This window comes from Schistocerca piceifrons, chromosome 1 (genome assembly GCF_021461385.2).
Source record: "Schistocerca piceifrons isolate TAMUIC-IGC-003096 chromosome 1, iqSchPice1.1, whole genome shotgun sequence".
Classification (NCBI taxonomy): Eukaryota; Metazoa; Arthropoda; class Insecta; order Orthoptera; family Acrididae; genus Schistocerca; species Schistocerca piceifrons.
Genome location: NC_060138.1, coordinates 848,610,496 through 848,632,645, shown reverse-complemented (window position 1 = coordinate 848,632,645; position 22,150 = coordinate 848,610,496). Strand labels below are relative to the sequence as shown.

Below are 22,150 nucleotides of genomic sequence, written 5' to 3'. Positions count from 1 at the left end.
TTCTCTTGGTCGTTCTACAGTTTCATTTTTATTTTCACAATAAAGGTAATTATTTTAAAAAAGATAATGACAATAGTCCAAACATAGCAAATATGATGAAATTATCAAAGAGCATTCTGTAATGACTGCAATGGTATTTTCCTTCTTCAGTCTTGTTGAATCATATGGGTTGCCAAAAGTTATTTGATAATATTTTTTAAATAAATTTCAGAGATCGTAATGAATGGTAGAGGAAAAAGAACATTTGAAAAAGTGTCCCAAACAAAGGAAGTTGATGATCTGTCACTAGTGGCAGATCTGCCTTCACACAAAGGGTCAGAGAAGAAGCATGAAAATGGTGATACAGGAGCCAGAGATGTAATAGAATCATCAAGCAGTGTCGCTACTAAAAACAGGTAAGTGCAGCACTGTCACCAGGAAGGTACAGTTTCGTATGTTGCCTTGGTTCATGGATGGACATAGACAGCACTTCTCATATTTGTTGTTCTCCCTTAACCACTGGAATTCTTGGGATAAAAGTAGCTTTGATTCAAGAATTATTCATTTGTGTTGTTCAATATGCTCACTGTAAGTAAAGACACCATGTGTGACTGACCTTCGTAAAAGTCCTTACCAGCAAAGGGGAAAAAACAATTTTTGACGTCTTGCCTGTTGGCTTCTGTTGCAGGATCCATGGACAAAATTTGTTTAACTGTTGTCCTGACATTTCACCAACATAAATGGTTGGCACTGTCAAAGATTCAACCTCTATTGTTAGTAGCGGACTGGATTTGAGCCCTCAATTTGAGATTATGTGAATCAGGACCCTGGTTTCTGGTAATGACTAGGAGAAAGCCTACAGAAGTTGGGGCGACAGATGCATATATAATCTCCAGCTGTGGGCTCAACTCCAATCCACCAGCAGCAATTGAAAGTCACTTGTACCAGTCACTCGTACTGGTTAAATATTAGAAAAATCATTAAACAAATGTCGGACAAAGATGCCAATACAAAAGCTAACAGGAAATACATCAACAAGTGACCATGAAAACATCAAAAATTCTGTAAAATAAGTTATGTTTAACACTTCTGAACACAGTTAGAAAGGTTCCTAGTGCTTTTTTAGGTCGGGAAACTGGAAAATGTTTGCGGTCATGTCTGGAAAATGGTGGTTGTGCAACAGCTTCAGACCAGATACTGATGTGCTAGCAGGACCATTGAGGCAATGAAAGTAACTTTTTTTTCCTCTGATCTTAAATCTTCTGCTTCAGTTCACTGTACAGCCTGAGAATGGTGCACATTAGGAGCCATTGATTGTTTTGCTCTTCTCCAAGCATTTATGTAATACAGCTAATGTTGTTTTCAGACTATGATTAATGATAGCTCTTTGTTGTACAAGTGCAGTTTATGTTAGCTGCTTGTGTCTGGTGATGAATGTTTACACTACATAATTGAATGTGTGATTCACAGAACATGAACCGTGAGGGAACAGATTAAAACTTCTTTTACTGTTCTTCTATGCTTGAATGTTTTATCCATAAATCACTTCCTGCTATTGTCTTCATAGTTATCTCTCAATTGTTTTGCTTTGCTTCATTCAGCTTTTTAAAGTAACTTTTGAAGATAAATATTCTATACTCTATGGGCTATTCATGTGGCAAAGCACTCATTTATCGTAATGCCACTGTATAAAGGAGAAAGTGAAGACTTGAGTACTAGTTTTATACAGTGGAACCTCGCATAGAAAGCATAATTTCGTACCAGAATCTTAGTGCAAAACACTCGTTAAGCAAAACAACCTGTCCAATATGTAATATATGATAATGTGTTCCATGCAGAAAAAATAATAAAATTTTTATCTTACTCATGCCATTAGTTCAGAGAAAATTATGCATACAATATTATGTATTTTATTATTCATGATACATAACTAATTCTTTTTTTACTAGGAAGCTATCTATAGTCACTTGTTTCTGCTGACGCTTCAACACTTTGAAAAAATCTGACACAGCATTATCACCAAATAAATTTGTAGCACGTATAGCCACTCCTTTATTGGGGTGATGATTCTCGATGTTTGATGCAGCTGATCCCATGCTTTCAGCATTTCTCTTGTTGTGCCAGAAGATTGCTGCTTTGCTGTTACTGCCTCCTCCTCCTCCTGACTTCTTACCAGAACTGCTTGCTGTGAAATACACTGCAACTTTGTAAGCTCTTTGGTAGTCGTTTCATGGCTATGATCTTCCACAAGCTCATTGAAGTCATTGTCATCCACTTCTAGCCACATGCTCTTGGCCAAAGACACAGTCTCGTTGACTATAATATCCACAGGCACTGAGTCAAATGCCTCAGAGTCACATTCGACAACACACACTAGCCAAAGCTTCTTCCTAGCAGAAGTGAGAGTTCTCTTGGTAACCCCTTCCCACACCTTTTTGATCAACTTGATGCAGGCAATGATGTTGAAGTGATACTTCCAAAACTCTATGAGAGTGAGATTGGTAGCTTCAGTCAACTCAAAGCAATGCTTGAAGAGTGTTTTAGTGTCTGCTGGTCCATAGATCCAGTCACAAAAAAGAAGAAGTCACCAAAGCCTTGTTGGATCTCCAGATCATGTTTAACCTGCCCTTTGCATTTCTTGAAGGCTCTGGGGTTTCTGACTGGTAAGCAAGCAGCAGTTTAATTTTCAAATTGCTACTTGCATTGGTTGGCACAAACATCAGTGAGATGGTCATTGGCTTGTGACCAGGCAATGCATTCTCCGCTGCTGTTTCTTTTTCCAGAATAGACCTGTCTCATCACAATTAAAAACCTGTAGTAGCTGATAACCCTAAGGATCTGTGAGCATCTTGAAGCTGCTGATGAAGTTCTCTGCTCCCTTTTGTGTCAGAGCCGGCTGCTTAGCTGTACCTGACAGCACTGTAGATGCCTGTTCTTCCATTAAGCTTCTTGAACCACCCATGGCTTCCCTTAAACACTTCTTCTGCTGCTGCTGATCGTGTTGTCTTCATAACGAGTTCAGCTAAAATCATTCTCTCCTTCTCACAAATGATGATCTTGTTAATAGTGTCACCCTGCAATTGATTTTGATTCGTCCATATAAGGAGCAACCTTTCGACATTGTCCAGAATATGAAACTGTTGTTTACATACTCACTCCCTTTGAAGCATCTATCTCCTTAATCTTGTTCTTGTTCTTGAGAATAGTGCAAACAGTTGATGTAGACCGACTGTATGTGCATGCTGAGCAATGCTCACATCATGTTTGTGTTCCTCAGTGATTTTACATTTCATTTTTAAGGTAGTTTTCTTTGTCTTATGGCCGTCTTCTTGCAGCCTTATCTTTGGGGACATTTCTATGAAGGTTATTAAAATTTGCACACACACAAAATAATAATTAAAAAAAAAAAAACACTATACGAACATGAATTTAGAAAAATGTGTGATCACAAGCTGTACTAAGATGGTAGCAGAAAGAACGCTAAACCTAGACTGTAGTATGTTCATATGCCGCTGCCTGTGGCTAGCATTGCTGCCTCTCGATCACGGGGTCCTGAGTTCGATTCCCAGCCGGGTTGGGGATTTTTTCTACCCGCAGACTGGTTGTTTGTGTTGTCCTCATCATTTCATCATCATTCATAACAGTGGCTAGATTTGAATATGTAAAAAATTGGACTGTGAAAAAATAGGGACTTTGTACGGGCACTGATGACCGTGCAGTTGAGCTCTGCACAAACCAAACATCATCTTCATGGCACTGCTGACAGGTAAAAGGTGTTCATATTGTTGAACATTTCCCTCGTCAACCGTGAACAGCTGGTGACGTCACACTAAATAGTCATCACTAATTACGTGAAACAACACTCGTCATTTTTTTACAATTTGTTTTGCTCGTTATGCGAATTGCACATTATGGGAAGTGCTTATTAAGTGAGGTTCCACTGTATTTCATTTCTGGAGTGGCACGAATGTGGGCTTCCATGGAACTAGTTTTTATGTCAGTTATTACAAAGTTCCATACTAAAAAAGAAGTAAGGGTATCTTACACTTTTGAGTGTCCATAAAATATGCTGGTGTGCAAAACTTAAGGATGAAAGTAACTTTCACATCATGTTTTCTTTCCCAGTAATCTAGTTCACTGAAACCTGAACCACATAGAAAGAACTGTAACATAATTTGCTGAAAATTGAACCATATATAGAAAGAACCACAAGAGTACGGTACAGACGTTAACAGAAAGATTGGATATCTTATGTATTGTGACATGGTGAGAGGTGGGAATGTGTAATGCACCCAGGAACATTGTCAGATGTGATCATTTTGATGGTCCAGGTGTTATGGTGGGAAGAGGCATAATGTTGCATGGGTCTACTGACCTCCAAATCTTTGAACATGGTACACTCACCAGTCAACATTATTGTGACATGGTACTGCTTCCCCATGTGCATCATTTCAGTTGTGCATTTGGTCCTGACTTCATTTTTATGGGTGACAGTGGTGCTGCATTCAACTGCGCAGAGAGCGGCTCTAAGAACGAAAGGATTTCTGTGAAGGGATAGGTCTGCCAGAACTTGTGGCTCAGTTTATCTGATTTTTCCTTGCAGCCCGAAAAAGCACTGCTCATATTTGCCACTCCATCAGTAGAGAAAAACGAGAGAGAACATCCATTAAAGTCATCAAGAGTACTGTATTGAAAGTCATTGCTGCTGACACATCCATCGTAAACATATCAAAACTTGCTTGTGTTGGTGTACATCACTAGTTTCATTGAAAATTGTTGGATGCTATTCAGAATATTTTACAAACTTTTTCAAATTGTGTTAGACTTTGTTAGCCATAATGGAACCTACTTAACTGTTTTGTCGTGCAAAAGCCATCTATAGTTTGAACGCCAATGCCTGGGGGACAGATCTGGGTTACTTACAGGGACTATCTCTACCAATAAATTGTAGTTAGAATTTTCATCTGTGTGACCGCAGATCACTAACACCTGCACCACGAGGTAATGCAGTGAAGATTAACATTCTCAACAGGGTTGCCCTTGCAGACTTGTTTTCTCACACTGTAACATAAAATTAGACATAGAACACTGCATGTGTACACCTTTATCAATTCCACATTTGCCAAGACAGCAAGATGTATGATTATTCAACGTTTAATGACAAACAATGCTTTCTGACACTTTATTCCAAGAAGAAAGCCTCACTTCAGTGAATGCTTTAAACACATTTTCATCTTGTTTAGTTTTATTTGCGAAAGATTCACTGGAGGAACTCATTTCCTTACACAAAGAACAAAACACTTTACCACACTTATTATTGTATAACATCCATTTATATTTGTCTTTCCAGTGTTTTTGAAAAGAATGACCAGCAGCAACATGACCAGTTGTCTTTGTTGCATACAATACAGCCACTGCATATCTCATAGACAAATCACTTTTCTTCGCTGATGAGTGAACAGTGAATTTATCTACTACCAAAACCAACAAAAACAAAGAAAACACAAAATAAATTGTAATTGTATATGATACTGTGGTATACAGTAAAAAAATGTGATCTAAAATCTGCACCACAAAGAACGGTACTGATTGAGCGAATATCTGTTTACACGAAGCAGGCAGTTTAAACCTCAGCTGGCCATTGCCCATTGGGCAAAACGTTCAAAAACTTTTGTGATGTTCCCATGAGAGAGTAGTACTGAGCACTGGTAAAATAATTTCTGGAGGATCGAGAAGTGTGCTTGCATTGGCCAACATGAGATCATGACATCAAAATAGGCAAAATTAACAACTCTGATTTTTTTTTTTTTTTTTTTTTTTTTTTTTTTTAATACTCCGCATTTTGTGCAGTTGCTAAGCATTGTAAAGAAATTTGGTGCTGTGTGCGAGCACCCCTTGAGACAGCACCCCTGTTCATCCTGAAGTTTTGTACACCAGTGCACTAATGCAGATTAGGTATGAGGAAATTAAAAGAAATAGAGAGTAGGATCTATACTCTGGCCAAAAACATACAGTTCGAATGTTGTGCTTGGTAGTGATCACTCTAAATGTAGTGTATAGGAAAAGTGCATCGTACCAGTACTGTTTGTATGCAGTCCTGTAAGGAGCAGTCAGGTGAAAATGAGATAGATGGAAAAAAGTAAGTTAACTGTTTTATTATTTCAAAGGTAATCACCATATCTTGTAATACACTTCTCCCACTGTGAGACAAGATGGTCAGTGCCTTCATGGAAAAATGTTTGTGGTTACCAGTACAACCATGATTGTACCCAGGCATGCACTTTTTTGTCCGGAGCGAATCCATGGCCATGAATATCTCTCTTTAGGGCTCAAAAAATATGAAAATCGCATGGAGAGAGATCAGGACGGTATGGAGGATATATAATGGCTTCCCAGTGTAGTTGAAATGACCTTGACAACATGTGGGTGGATCCATATAGATTTCTTACAAATGTTTGAGTAATCTGCACACCTCACTGATATCAGTTAACTATTTTTATTCTCAAGTTTCAGTGATTTGATAACTGAAAATTTGTTTCTTTTCTAACACTCATTACTGTGTCTTATTTTGTTTTGAAGTTATTCTGAGATCATGTGCAGTATGTGGAAAGTTTATTCTATTAGCTCGTGTCATCACATTCATTAGACCTTACAGTATTGTGCAGTGAGTTAATTCTGGTAGCTCTTGATTATGCTGTAAGCTATATACATTCCCTGTATCTCTTATTTGGGATTTCTGTGAGCTCTTTCAATTAAATTATTTATTTTCTGTCTTCCCTTTTTTCAGTAAAATCATAGTAAAGTATTTGTGTTTCGTTGCTATAGACATAAATGTGCTGATGAAGCTGTGCCTTCTGCTTTCTGTTCCTGTTCCTGTTAATGCTTGTCTACCCAAATTTTCTTTGCCAGTTTTCTTCATAGAAAATAGAGAAAAACTGACCATTAGCTACCAAGAATGCTTGCAGTTGTAGCATTACAGGGATTATCAGTGTACAAGTAATGGAATGTTATTTACTTTCTGAAGTCACTAGCAATTCCTTCATTCATTATAGTTTCAGATGTTTTACTGATTTGTTTTTTCCTGAAGATTGTATGCTTGTTGCACTGAGCAGTAATAGATGTCATTTGTGTTTGCCTGAACTTAACTTTTACCCCGTTTTAACTTGCACCTCATTGTTACCTGACACTGTAAAGGAATGTTCCAGAGATCTGTGGTATTGACTCTCACCAGCTGTTGTCTTGTGTCCATCAGCTCCTGGTATCAGCCACTAATACCCAGTGGTACAGATAGGATCTGGTCTGCAAATAAATCTTCCTCATATGCGGACACATGCAATTAAATAGAATTAAGGTTATTAAAGCCGAGTACAATGCATAAGAAACAAAAGATTAGACTCTTTTTCTTCTTTTAAGTTCTCCAGGGTGGCTGTGATGACATCTGTCATATTTTCAGTAAACCAAAAAAAATTTAGTATGAAGTTTTCAACTTATATTTGAAGCTGGTAAGTCATTATAGAAGATAAAATGAAGGAATGCAAAGTTCTCAGCGAAATCGATTTATAGAAATAACATGAGGTATTAATGAGTCATGAAAACCACCTCAGCTGTACTATTATTCATTTACTTTGTTACGACCAGTTTCATTTCTTTGACATCTTCAGGATGCTGATTTGCACTGAATTTAAGATGTAATTGGTCTGGTGGTGGTATGTAATGTTAAAGACCAAACACAAGAATACTGGTTGTAAACACTCTGTCAACCGCCTGGCTGAAGTATGGCAAGCAGGTGCAGCACACTGCATACAGGACACACAACATGATGTGTAGTTGTAAAAGTTATGATAGCATGAAGACTCCATCAAATTGGCTGACAATCAGTTCATCACGTTCACATATAACAGCCCTGCAATTTGCTGACAAGTTCAGCTTTTATTAAAAGTTGTGGTGGCATCTCAAAATACAGTTTTCATGGCAGTAATGCGACTGATTTAAAACTTTACTCATTTATTTATGTAACTGTTAGTATGTCACATAAATATGGTTTTGTTTACTCTGTTTTATTTACTTTGATTTCATCTCTTACCTGTGATTACAGTTATATTAAATAACACTGTTGACATGTTGTTTCTTCTAAATAATTTCCTGTGTCTTTTCTTCTAAATAATTTCCTGTGTCTTATGTCTCTCGTGATCCAAAGTTTGATGCAATTTTTTTTCTTTGATAACATTTGTGCCTTCCCTTTTTATTGCTCTGTGTTCATCTTAAATTTCAGCGAAGGAATGAAAAAGTAAAAATTGAGAGAATACTTTTTTTTTAAATTGATGTCTGTCGGCTTCACTGCAGAAGTACCAATTTTCACAGTTGATAGGGGAAGGCCCCTATTTTTTTCCCAGACAGTGTCAGTATTCAGTTTTATTTGCTTCATTAGATGATTGGTGTTACACATTATTTACTTCTTTTAGTGTGATATTTGCTACTGTTTTATATATGAAACAATTCCTGTATTCAAGGTACAGTGATGACTTTTTTTGTTTTTTCATAGGGATACGCTTCATAATAATGAGAAACAAAATGCAGAGGAAATCTGTAAACAAAAGAATGTCCATCGGTGTGCTGTTCAACCACAATATGAAGATGTCAGTGATGAAGAGGGGGAGTTGCAGATCTGTGAAGAGGAAGGAGATGAGGAAGAGGAGACACAAGACAACAATTCAGAAGAAAATGTTGTTAGAGTGCACACTGTGCTCTCACATGAGGACATTTGTGAAGAAAAACAGACGACTTCATTACATCTTTCTGAGTCTGATAAATTAATCAAAGGACAAGGTACTGAAGGCAGTAATTTAACTTCACATCAGAAAGATGCTGATCTTGAACCACCTCAGTACAGCTGTGGAAATCAAGCAGTACTGCTAGAATTCCAAACTGTATCATCAGTACCTGAAGAGCATGAAGTACATAGTAATAAAAAATTGTCTACAGTTGCTAGAGATGAATTGCAAGTGATAATGCAGAAGGAATCACTGTCACCACTAAAAAAACTGCCAGAAATTAAGCAACCATGCAGTCCACTGCAACAAGCTGAGCAAAACTACAGTAGTAATGATCTCTCATCTGAGACTTCAAGGCCCATTTTTCCTGATGTGAAAGCAAGGGAAACCATGGAGCTAGGATATTGTGGTTCATTAGATGCACCAGATTCTCTTCAAAATGAAAAGAGCGTTCTTGATTTTGATGAGAGTCCCAGTAAATCAACACCTGAGGGGAGAATAGGTGCTGAAGATACATCAACACCATTTAGGAAAGTCTCACGAAAAACTATTTATGAAAAGGATGTCCATGGAAGAAACAGTGAAGAGCAAGAGGTCAGAGAGAGTCGTAATTCTGTGTGTATGAATAAAGTTCTTATATACAGTTCTTCAAAGAGTTCCAACAGAAGAATTTCATCAAAAGCACGGATGAAATGTGCTGACATAGATTCACTGCCACCAAGCTATCAGATTTTGCGTAGGGATCTGAATGAGGTATTAGAACAAGAAAAACTATGTCAAGCCTCATACTCATTACCAAGAAAAGTGCCAAAGAAAATATCAGTACCAAAGGTAGGAGGATATCGTAGACCTAGAGAGTTCCAGAAGGCACAGGTGATAAATGATGAAGAGGAAAGTTCATCGAAAAAAATTAGGAGAGAAGAACCTGATAGCGCAAACTCAGAAGTAAGTGTTGAAGATCAAGAAAAATCATCTGTTCAGGAGGCAGCTGAGTATATGGTAGACCAGAATCCACATACTACAAAAAATTTGTGTCAGGAGCATACAGACTTGACAGCCGAGAAACATGTGGATGGGCATCAGCATAATCAACATCAGAAAAAGAAGAAACCAGCCATAGTGCAGCCAGAAGGAATGGAGGTATGCCATGATAAACCTGCTTTGCCAGAAAAGGAATCAACAGTGTCCTCTATGTGTCAGTCAGATTTGATGACAAATAAAAGAAAAAAATGCACAGTTAGACTGAAAAGATGTGACCGTTTCTCGTGGATACAATGTGCAAATGAATCTACTGTTGCAGAATCAGAAGACATTGGCATTGAGAAGACCCCTACCTCTGATGAGTGTGGCAAGACAGAGAGTCTACCTGAGAAGAATGTAGCTTCAGAGCACACACCTTCTCAAGAGTTAAATGACCAATGTGATGAATCTTCAGTTGTACCAACATGTAGTAAAATTCAAATGGAGAATAAGACTAGTGTAGCAGAAAAAGAGCTTGAAGCAGTTTACTCTCATGGACATAAATTGGATACAGATGTTTCCCATTCTCAGCATAAAAAAATACTATTACAAGCTGAAAATAAAAAGAGAGATGGCAGTAACATCTCTGAAGTAGCAGAGCAGTCACAGCAATGTCACTCCAGAAGTCCAGGTGAGGTTGCAGCACTTGAAAATATTGTAAACAGTCCCAACCAGGCTACACATTGCAGTTCTCCAGTTCATCATCAGAGCAGACAGGAAGATTTTACTAAGGAAAATGTGGACAACAGAGAACAAGATCATTCTGTAAACAGTGATGTAGAGGAAGAGGGGGATGAGAATAGTAGGTCATGTTACAGAATTGCTGAATCACAGTCAGAAGATCAGGTATCGCAGGATGTTGTAGAAAGGAGGGCAGAATCTCCTCATGTTGAGAACATTCTTGATCTGCCACAAGAGGTTGTTGAGGAGTACTTGCAGCAAAATGTGCTACAGGAAAGTGTTGAAGAACTGTTATCACTAGTGACAAAAAGTAAACACTTTAAAAATCTTAGGGGAAGACCATTAAGTGAAACCATTGTGACATTGACACGTGTTTTGAAAGAAATGAAGAACTCAAAAAAGATACCATACCAATCTTTGCTAGACAAAATACAAATGGAGCAACATGTAACAGCTTCTGAAGTTCCCAGTGATTCCACAACAGAGCAGTCAGTGCCAGAACAACAAAGCCATGAGTTAAAGACAGAGTTTCAGCAGCATAATCAATCACCAATTAAACAGCCTTTATCAGTAACTGATGAAACTAAAGGACAACGAGTTATCCAAAAGCCAGAACAAAAATCGGCTACTGATTTTCAGGATCCAGAAGAAAAACTGCCTGAATCACATCTTTGTGAAGCAGACTCACAGGATATAGTGCTTAACCAGAGAGAGCCTTCTACACATGAAATGGAGGGGTTACATACAGAAAACAAAACGCTGCCACCAGCTCGACATAAAAGACATGAGAGTCAGAAACATGACTTTGGACCACAACCACATACTTCTCAGTCACAGCAGACAGTGACTAGTAACCAGTCTGTCTCACAGGGATCTCTTTCATGTTCAGAACGAATGAACCAGTATTCAGAACCAACATCTGCAGACAAAGAAGAAACAAGACAACAACAGAAAGCTGATCAGCAAAATGCCATACAGCATTCAGTTAAGGAAAGAGGACAGTCACAAGAGAAAGATGTGGAGCCTCATAATCCACAAGCCCAAATGTTAATACAACAGCAAGTACAAGATCAACATCGACTGATGCTCAATACGATAAAACAACAGAAACACCACTTACACAGCATGCAACAAATTGCACAGCAGAAAGAGGCGAAATGTCACAAGGAAATGCAACAGTCATCGTTAGAGCAGCCAGTTATACAAACTCACACAGCAGTGCAGCAGTGGCACCATATACAACACACATCACACCATCATCAGACACAGTGTATAGATATGGATAAATTTGTGCCTCAGCAACAGAACGTTTACGGTGGTGCACCACACACAGAGAAGGTAACAAGTATTGTTCAGAACCCTTTGAGGTGCCATCAAACAATGTTGCAACAACAACAACAGCTGCAACAGTTAGCATCACTGGAACAGCAGCCTATGAGGCAATTAGCTGCAATGCCAAATGCAGTGGAACAGCCACAACAAATTGTGCAGCAGCAGATGGAATGTCAACAGCAGCGAGCAGCACATCATATATCACGATCACACATCACAGGGGAGCATCAGACAGTACCCCAAAATCATCAGCAGACACATCCCTATCATCATCGACTTTATTTCCCACAAATTCAGCAGCATTACCAGTTTCCTCATTCCACTGAAGTGCAGATGCGTCCCAATTATCCACATCAGTACCATTCAAGATACAACTCTCCATCAACATGGAGTTCAAATGCACATTTGTTGAGACAAGTTCCATGCAGTCCATTGGATGCACAACAGTTGCAGCCACAGCAGCAACACTATCCCCATTTTCATCAACAGCAGCAACTTGAGAGGTGGCACTCTTCTAGGAGGTCAGGGACTGATGTAGCAGCAACAGTCCCAGCAGTGATGCCATCTCCTTCAAGTAAGTAGAAACTTTCTATACTGGAGATACTGAAAACTGGTTCCCACAATACAACCAGCCTCTACTGGATATCTTCCTAGTCATCTAGCCTCTTATTCCCCCTCCTCCCCTATTCTTTTTTCTGCCATTGTTTCCCTTTACTTCACATTTCTATTTTTCTCCATTACTCCTTTCAGTTATATTTTGCTGCCTCTCATATTTCCTATCTTTTCCTTTGGCTACATTCAACATTAGGTCCTGCTTTCCCTGCTAATGTTTGTCTATGGTTCATGTTTTAAAGTGTTCTTCTGCCATCTCTGTCAGCCGGCAGCTATTGTCCCTGAGGTTTTGTCTGCCAACTCCCTGTTCTGCGCTCATAGGCTGCACAGCGCGCCCAGTTCACACGGTGCTTGGGGACCACAGCACAGCTACGACACCTGAGGATGGGCTTATAACAGTCCAAAACCGGTTGTGTGAAAATAAAGTAATTAACAACTGAAGCGGTATTTTCAACTTCTGCTGGAATTGTGTTCTTTGTTTTTGTCTAACATATGTCTGGATCTCTCTTCAACCACAAGTCTGAGTAACTTCTCTACTAAACTTCAAACAGTGGAAGCTCCAGGTAGTAACAACCACATGGGATGCAAGCAGAAGTCAGGAGGGGATGGGGAAGGGCAAAGGATAGTAGTTTATGGGTGGGGAGAGAGACAAATGCTGTTTGATGGAGTTTGCAGAGAGTAGACTGTCAACAGGCAGGTTGTGGGACAGAGAGATAGGGAAAAAAGGAGCAAAAAAGGACAGGAGCAGGGAAAGATGGGCAGATACACTGGCAGAGGGCTGCAAATAAACAGGGTAGGAGTTGAGAATGGGGAGGAGATGATAGGACAGGGGAGGTGTAAACCACTGGATGGAGAGTGTGGGGACAGTATGTCACCTTAGGTTGAGGCCATGATAATTATGGGAGCGAAGAATGTGTTATAACTCCCATCTGCACAGTTCAGAAAAGCTGGTGATGTAGTAAAGGATGTAGATGGCTCAGGTATGAAGCTGCCATTAAAATCAAGTGTGTTGTACTCAGATGCAAGTTGTGCCACAGGATGGTCTACTTTGTTTTTGGCCACAGTTTGGTGGTGGCCGTTCATCCTGGTGGACAGTTGATCGGTGGTCATACCAATTGCAGCAGAGCTGGTAAATGAAATGGGTGCTTTCACAGGTGGCCTGGCCCCTGATGAGGCAGGATAAACTTGTGACAGGACAGGAATAGGAAGTGGTGGGTGGGCGAATTGGGCAGGATTTGCACCTATGTCTTCCACAGGGATATGATACTTGTGACGGGTTGGGGTTGGGGTTGGGGTTGGGATTGGGAGTGGCATAAGGATGGAATAGGCTGTTATAGAGGTTGGGTGGGCGATGGAACACCATTTAAGGAGGGTAGGAAACAGAACACCACCTGAGGTGTATGTTCCATCACCCACATAACATCCTTACCCACCCCTATGCCAATCCCAATCCCAGCCCCTTGCCACAAGGAACATACCCCTGTGAAAGACCCAAGTGCAAAACCTGCCCAATCCACCCACCCAACACTAGCTATTCCACTCCTGTCACAGGTTCATCCTATCCCATCAGGTGCCGGACCTCTGAAAGTAGCCATGTCACCAGCTCTGCTGCAAAACAACAGCTGCCAAACTGGGGCCAAGAGCCCAGTAGACTACCCTGTGGCACAACATGCAGCTGAACATAGCACACTTGATGTCAGTGGCTGCTTCACTACCTGAGGTTTCTGGATCCTTCCCTCCACCATCAGCATTTCTAAACTGTGCCGATAGAAGTTATCTTTATAACACATTCTCCACTCCCATAACTATCCCGGCCTCAGCCTATGGTAACATACTGTCCCCATACTCTCCACCCAACAGTTTCCACCCCTCTGTCCTGTTATCTCCTCTCCATTCTCATCTCCCACCTAGTTTATCTGCAGCCCTCTGCCAATGCATCTGCCCATCTTTCTCCACTCCTCTCCTATTTTTCCCCACCTCCCTGCCCCACAACCTCCTGATGCCGCACCTGTTGTCAGTCTAATCCCTGCACACTCCACCAGACACTGTTTGTCTCTCTCCCCACCTGTACACTACTATCCCCACCCCTGCCCCCTTCAGACTGCTGCTTGCATCCCACATGATAGCTGCATTCTAGTATGAGATCTGCAGTTGGTGGTCTTGTGTGTGTGAGGTGTGCTTGCTTGCATGTGAATGGGGTGCGTGTCTCTTTTACTGATGAAGGCTGTGCCCAAAAGCTTTATGTAAGTGTCTTTTAATTGTGTCTTTCTGCAACTTGACATATCTTTTTTTATGGTAGGAAGCAATCTGTCTTTTCCTACATTTTGGTTTTACTACTAAATTTGTAGTAGATACGTTCTCTCCAATCCTCTCCTCCTTTTTGCAAGGCGAAGGAATTTCTTGTTCTAAACACTAAAATCTGTTTTTAGCTAGTGTTCATCTGTACATCTTCTGACTCACAAAGAGAAGTCTCTTTCAGGTGCCATAATTCGATGTAGTCACTTTGTCATTTGTACGTTACTACAGTTTAATTACAGTGAATATTTTAAGAGATTGATGTGTCGATCTGTCTTCACTAAAAGAAGTGGATACTTCCTTGATATGCTTTTTTGGCATTTGTTAGTTTCTCACATTTCACTGTTAGCATTTTTATTAGAGTATAGAAAATGCATTAAATTGTTGGTGAAAATTCAAGCAGCTGTCTTTAATCTTTCGACAGTAGTAGATTTCCTTGGTTATCTTATAAAGTATACCATTGATGTTCATCATGTCTACTGTAAGACTCATTTGGATGCTGTAAGTTTTCTATATTAGCACAGGATCATATAAACACTGTGTTTTCTTACACTTTACCTTAGCAGAACCAGTCAACGTTTGTACATGTTTTAGCAAATAAGACACTTATCATCCTATGTGTGCTAAAAACCCAGACAGTTCTTGAGAAAAGGTAACCAATGTAAGGCAAAGAGAGTGTTCATACTTTTTAAACCAACCATCATTGCTTAGATTCTTTCTAATTGCCAGTTGAAATTTGGAACCTCTCTCTAAATGATTATTTTGAAAAGTCTGGGATGGAGTAACAAAAATATTATGAAAAGAATTGGTTGCTACTCACCACATAAATGAGGTGTTGAGTTGCAGACAAGCACAATGAAAAGACTGCTAAACATTTAAGCTTTCAGCTAAAATGCCTTCTTTGGAAATAGAAAACGCACACACACACATTACAACTCACACACATACCCACTTCCTCTGGGTGCTGCGGCCCCATTAACGTCCATTTTGGTAGACATGATCAACAGTGGCTAAACTTCTGATATGAACAATTTTCATGAGATAATCTATGTTTTACTTACAAGTTTTGTTAATGCAGTTGTGTTGAAATGTATGATGACAACAGGTTGTCTGCAAAGTTAGGTCAGTGTCCATTAGTTTCAAGTAAATTCAGTGTGCCACAACTGCTACTTTTTATACCAATAAGTCTAGAATGGGTACTTCTCCATTATTCTACATCATCAAGATATTTCAAATTTTGGTATTGGCATTGCTGACATGTTGCAGAAACAGAAATGAAGTCGCAGTTCTGTGTGAGCAGATGGTGACGTTTTGTCAGCATATTTCTAAGAACAAGAAAGGTAAAATATATAGAATTAATGCTTTTTTCGTCAATATTCCCAATGTAAGGCTAAAAGTTTGCATGTCATTATCAATCAAAGATGCCTTAGTGGAAACATTTAATAGGAGATTGCTCCTGAAATGTCGTATTTGCTCTGTGGAATCAGCATTAGCGGTCTGATGTTCCTGTATTTTAGCAGCACTTTGCAAGTGCAGTATAAACTTTTATCACAGCCAGGACAATTAATTTTTTATACCCCACTGTTGGCTAGTTATTGGGTCTTATATTTGTCAATCAGGCAGGCACATAACAAGTAGGCGGGGTAAACATGAACACAGCTGAAAGTTGCAGTATTATGAGTCCATGTATTCTGAGCATGCACTAAGTGAGAACCACAGCTACCAGCCACAATCCAGTGCCCTCCATCTGGCAAACAAAGACCAAAAACTTGATTTGTGTTAAATAATCAAACACAGTTCAGTACTTCCCCTCTCCTAACTCAAGCCTCACTGTCTGTTCCATTTTATTCCTCAACTTTTCCTGTATTTATTTATTAATTTATTGTGATTGTCTATGTGCTCCACATATTTTGCTGTATGATTCTATATACATCTCCCACAAAGCAAAAGAAATGTTTTGTATGCTTAATATATAATTTAGTTTATGTATTTACTGTTGCAGTTGCCTTTTCTATCCATTACTCTGTTTCTGCATCATCTTCAATATGCAATACCTCTTACAACTATTTTTCAGTACTCATTTATTGGATTAATTTTATTTTATTGTTATTTTTAATTTAATTTACATTGTTATATGAGGGGGACCCAAACATAACTGGAATTTTTGTTATTTTACATTTCTATTGAACTCTACTTTCACAGAACTTTAGTCCCCTTCAAAGCAGTGACCCTGTGCATTAATGAACTTGTCCCAACACTTTGGTCACTGCTGAAAACTATTCTGGAACTCTTGATGCAGGATACCGCTCAGAGCTGTCAGTGTGTTTTCTTTAATGTCATCCATATCACTGAATCGCTTTCCTTTCAGAGTGTGCTTCATCTGTGGAAACAAAGAAAAGTCAGGCAGAGCCAGATCAAGTGAGAAGGATGGATGAAACATAAGCAAAATGTTGTTTTTTTTTTTTTTTCCACAAACTGTCAGAGCTGTGTGGGACGAAGCTTTGTCATGGTGGAGCAACCAGTTCCCATTTCTCCACGCTTCTGGTCATTTGTGTCACACACTCTTGTGTAATCTTTGTAACACATACAGCTAAAAATGTTGATTCATTGTTTGTCCTGGAGGAATAAACTCCTTGTAGCTGATGCCATTGACATCGAAAAAACAAATCAATTATTATTATTATTATTATTTTCTTTTCACATTGGAATGCACTTGACTTGCTTTCTTGGTTTCTAGTAACATTTCAGTATTCCACTGGCTCAGCGCTTGCTACTTTGGATCATATCCAAAGCACAAACTGTCATTCCCATTCAAAGTTCTTTTAAGAAAATATGATATTGTTCTGCACATCACTCTACAAGTCGTGGTAAGCATTGACGGGGTTTTCTCTTTGGTCATCTGTGAGCTAACAAGGAACAAATTTTGCAGACACCCATCTCATGTGCAAATCTTTGGTTAAAATTTCATGACACTTTTCATTTCCTCAGAAATTTGGTTAATGGCCCTTCAACGATTTTCATCAGTTGCACATTTGATTGTGGCAATGTTTTCATCATTGAGTGTTGTCAGATTTTAAATGAGAAAACCACACGTAGACATGTGATTTCACTGAAGTATCATAATTAAAGGCTTGCCAAAGCACCGCTTTAATCTCAACTCCACCCTAAAATAAAACAAAATTTCACACAAACTCTTTTCTCTTTCTTATCAGCCGTGTCATCATTCACCAAACGGTTGAAATAGGAATGCAAACAGAGCACCACAAACCAACCAGTTAACTCTGACTGATGACAGCTTACTGAGTAATGTGGGAGACCACAAACTAAAACCACATAGTGGCTCAACACCTAACTACTAAAAGTGCGTGCACAACAGTTCGGTGCCAGTTAGTTTTGGGTGTCACCTTATATAGGCTATTAGGCTGTTGGGCTGTATGTACATCTTCTCTTCCATTGAGTGTAATTATTACACACATAGTTTTTCTATTTTTTCTGGTTTGTTGCCTTTATATTTATTTACAGGTAACTTTTAACATTTTATTTTACCATTACCCTATCAAAGATTACTCTGCATTTGGATCTCTTCATGCATAGTATCTGTTGCAATGTTGTTCACTGGTATTGTACAGTATTTGACAATAATAGTCATTTAAATTCTGATAATGGCTTTGTAAGCCAAGAACTGGTTAATGAAATAAATGAATGCTATTAGAATAGTCACAGTTTTGTGCTTCTTGTCTTTAAATATGAAGTTGTTCTACCTAGAAGTGGCAGAAGAATCAGTCAGCATTAACTTTCTGATGTTTTTTTTCTGTATTTTAATGGCACAATGCAAGCAAACATACTGATTTTCCCTAGCTGAGCCCTATTGTTCCTGATATATAATGTTCACTTTAAATTGTTTGATTTCACGTCAATACACAAGAAAGAAAAAAATTCTTTTGTTAGCTGCTGAAGTTAGTTTTTGGTCAGTAATTATATTTTTCAGGAAAAAAAAAAAAACAAAATTATATATCACCAATAAAAAAACATTATATGTACCAGTAGCTTAATGTATTGTTCAAAGATTTGAAATCTACTCTGTCAACATTGCTCTATGAAAATTCCTAGGATTTGTTTCTAGTTGCGCCAGAGTGAATAAATTACTTTGGGAAATTTCCTGTATGTTGACATGTTCTCTTCGATGCCCTTGTAACAGGCATTGTGCTTTAACTACTGAGAATGACGATGCTGTATCATGGAACATTGATACTTCAAAATGGAATGGGAGATAGTGTTATCTGTAAATGTTATCACATTTTTAGATATCTTATACTGATGATAACTTGTGGCATCTGGAGTCTTAGAACAGCATCTGTTTTTCATCACATAAAGTTTGCAGGAGTGAAACAGACATCTATTCTTATTAAAATTGACTTTAGATTCAGTACTATGATGCCATTCTTGGCAAAATCATTGCCTTTTACAGGAAGTGAGTGACTGTTCAATAGTGTAAGATACTTTCCACTTAAGACTGAGTTTAGATTATTATATGTTCTTTTAATTTAATTTTTTTGTTTCTCTGTTTTCTCCAGAGGTGTAGTACTGTCACTTTTTTTGTAATTTTGTTATTGATAATGGTAGTAGCTCATTAGGTTAGTGGTAACATTCTGGTTTGATTTGTAGGCCTTGTTGCCTGCTATTATTTTCATTTGAAATTGGCACGCGTCTTTTTTTCTGTTTCACCTCTGTTTCGTTTATTTCTTTTTTCCTCCTTTACTTGGTGCATGACATCCTCAAGTGTGTATACTTGTGTGCAAAGAAAAGTGTGAAGAAGCTAACAAACAGTGTACAATTTTTTTCATTACCAAACTAACTTTTTCCAAGAATGTACAAACCTAAAAAAATGCATGTCGTGTATAACGAAATGAGGTGTGATAGTGCATTTGTGAAGACTCTGGCTTCACATTCAGGAAAATGGAGGCTCATGTCCTGTGTGACCATCCCTACTTAGGTTTTCCGTGATTGTACTGAATCACTTCAGACAAATTGCAGTATGATTTCTTCATCAAAGCTAGACCAACCACATGTCCTGTCCTCTCATTAAACACAGTCATATGTCTGTATGAATGAAGTAAAATTGTAGCATATCTTTGTTTTATGATTTATTTTTGTTTAAGACTGTGTCCAACCTCTAGAATACATGGGGTTAAAAGTTCACAATAACATAGTAGGGAGGTATATATTTAACTTGGAACTTGGTTCACTGAAAAGATTGCTCTTTACTCTTCTTGTGGAAAAGTGTTGTTATTCTACTGAAGAATTCATTTAGGACAGTTTCAAAGCTTGATCAAGGATGTTATATATTTTTTTTTGTATACTGCAAACTATAGTAAGTATTTGTGTAGTTGTTTTTAATTATTCTTTCTAGTTCTTACTTCACACCTATGATACATGTAAGTTCATTTTCCGCCCCTGCTATAGAATTTAAGATTTTTTAGTTGTGTTTCCCTGCTACTATTTTCTTGGTTTCATTTAACTGGTCATTAATGTATGTATGAAAAAGCAGTTTTCACACCCAAAATATCTACCTTTGTATAATTTACATCTAGTGGTGGGGCTATCTAATTTTGTAATTTATAACATTAGAAGCCAAGATCGCTTGATGTGAAATAGTTTATTTGGTGACCTGTTTTGACAGTAACTTGTTGTCATTTTCAGAGTCTCAGATCTGAATTTTACGGCTAGAATAACATTAAGGTAGTAATGTGTATTATTGAACAACTATTATACACAAGGAACCATGTTATCTGAATAATAAAAGTTACATACCCCCAGGAATATAATTACACATGAGTCTTGTCAACATATGATGAACATGCTCCAATTTCAATAACACAGCTCCATACTCATTCATCAAATTCATAAAACTTGCTGTATAAAATATCCATAGCACCACTATGCTACTTTTATTATTCAGATAATATGGTTCCTTGTGTATAAAAGTTGTACAATAATGCAGAATAAATTATTAACTTTGTTTTATCATTGCTCATGATCTAAAGGACATGTCATGCTGAATCTTGGTGATTCTGTTCAAATTTTTGGGTACAGTACCTTAGTTTCAGAACTAAAAGTTCAGGTTAAGGTAAGTGCATCATAATGTGCTATCAAAGGTCGTGTCGTAAAACATTTTGTCTATATTCTATCAGCTTGTATCTATTGAAAGAATAACTTTCTAAAGCTGATTCTTTACTCATTTGGAGCCTGTAAGCATATCAAAAAGCTCCACAATTGGCACCTAGATTACTCAAATAATAACCGAGTTATCTAGGTTCAAATTCAACTCAAAAATTTAATTAGTCAATTCTGGTTCATTTTCAAGAGGTCATATCTCAGAAGGGATCAGTTAAATCGTATTGTCATTTGCACCATTGAAAAGAGCTCACTTTGTTTGATCAGAAGAAGTTGTTTTTATTTTTGAGACCGGCAAGTTTACTGACAACAGTGGAGTTCAAATACATGCTTCAACAATTATTCTGAAGCACACAGTTGTGTAGTGAAAAATGTTCAGATTTAGAGTGGTGAGCACCAAACTAGTATAAATTACTCTTGTAGTAACTGATACTTATTTAGTCTGAACCACTTTAGTAAATTACTTCTGTAGTAATATACTCTTTTAGTAACTAATGGAAAGCTCAATTTCTATTTACTTCTGTAGTTGTAACTAAAGTAGTAATGCCTTTTTACTAAAGAAGTAAGCCATTTCTGCACACTGCTAGCATGTGCATTACGTTCCTTCTCGGAAAATATCGATTGTCAGAAGACATTATTGCATCACGCTGTAGCGGTTATGCCTCCTTTTTATCTCTTCATTGATTGTCCTCAGTGTCGATGTACTGCGTTGCCACACTGGCTGAAAAACAGGGTTTGTAAATTGGGCACTGACTACTGTAAATGCGTAGCCAACAGGTACACATTTGCATTTCACTGTAGTTTACTTTCGCTTTGCACAACCTCTCAATAATACACAGTTATATATGTATGGCTAGTGCACTGTTGTTTAAACTCACCATAAGTCTCATTAATAGTTTGCAGGTGAACCTCCACATACTGCTACAATGAGCAGTGAAAACATAACCACATAGTTCACAGTCTTTAAAATAATTTGAACAGTCACTGTCATTGCTTTAACACACTGCCTATTGGTGTAACACATATTTCACTGTTAAGTTGATGCATTGTTGTCGTTCTAAGCAACACAGGTTTCTCGTCTGAAACTTGGCAGTGGACTGACTGTCTCGTGACCAAAAATCAGGCCCTTATATCATCACTACACATTGTTTAAAGTTAAATTTACAGAAATTACAATTAAAACTTAACTCATTAAATTAACAGAATATGTAAAAAATTGTGTCTTTTTAACAGCTTCTCCTGCTACAAGGGTTAAGCTGAATTATTTGTTTAAATCATGAAATTAA

General features: G+C 38.1%; 1 protein-coding gene across 1 annotated transcript in view; it reads left to right on the top strand.

Moving 5' to 3' along the window:
- Nucleotides 1–219: 219 nt before the first annotated feature.
- The window catches only part of LOC124775929, a 97,377-nt gene continuing 75,446 nt past the window's right edge, over nucleotides 220–22,150 (top strand). The window contains exons 1-2 of the mRNA XM_047250777.1: nucleotides 220–395; nucleotides 8,522–12,357. Of these exons, the coding sequence (XP_047106733.1) occupies nucleotides 220–395; nucleotides 8,522–12,357 (4,012 nt within the window). The remainder of the gene's footprint in view (nucleotides 396–8,521; nucleotides 12,358–22,150) is intronic.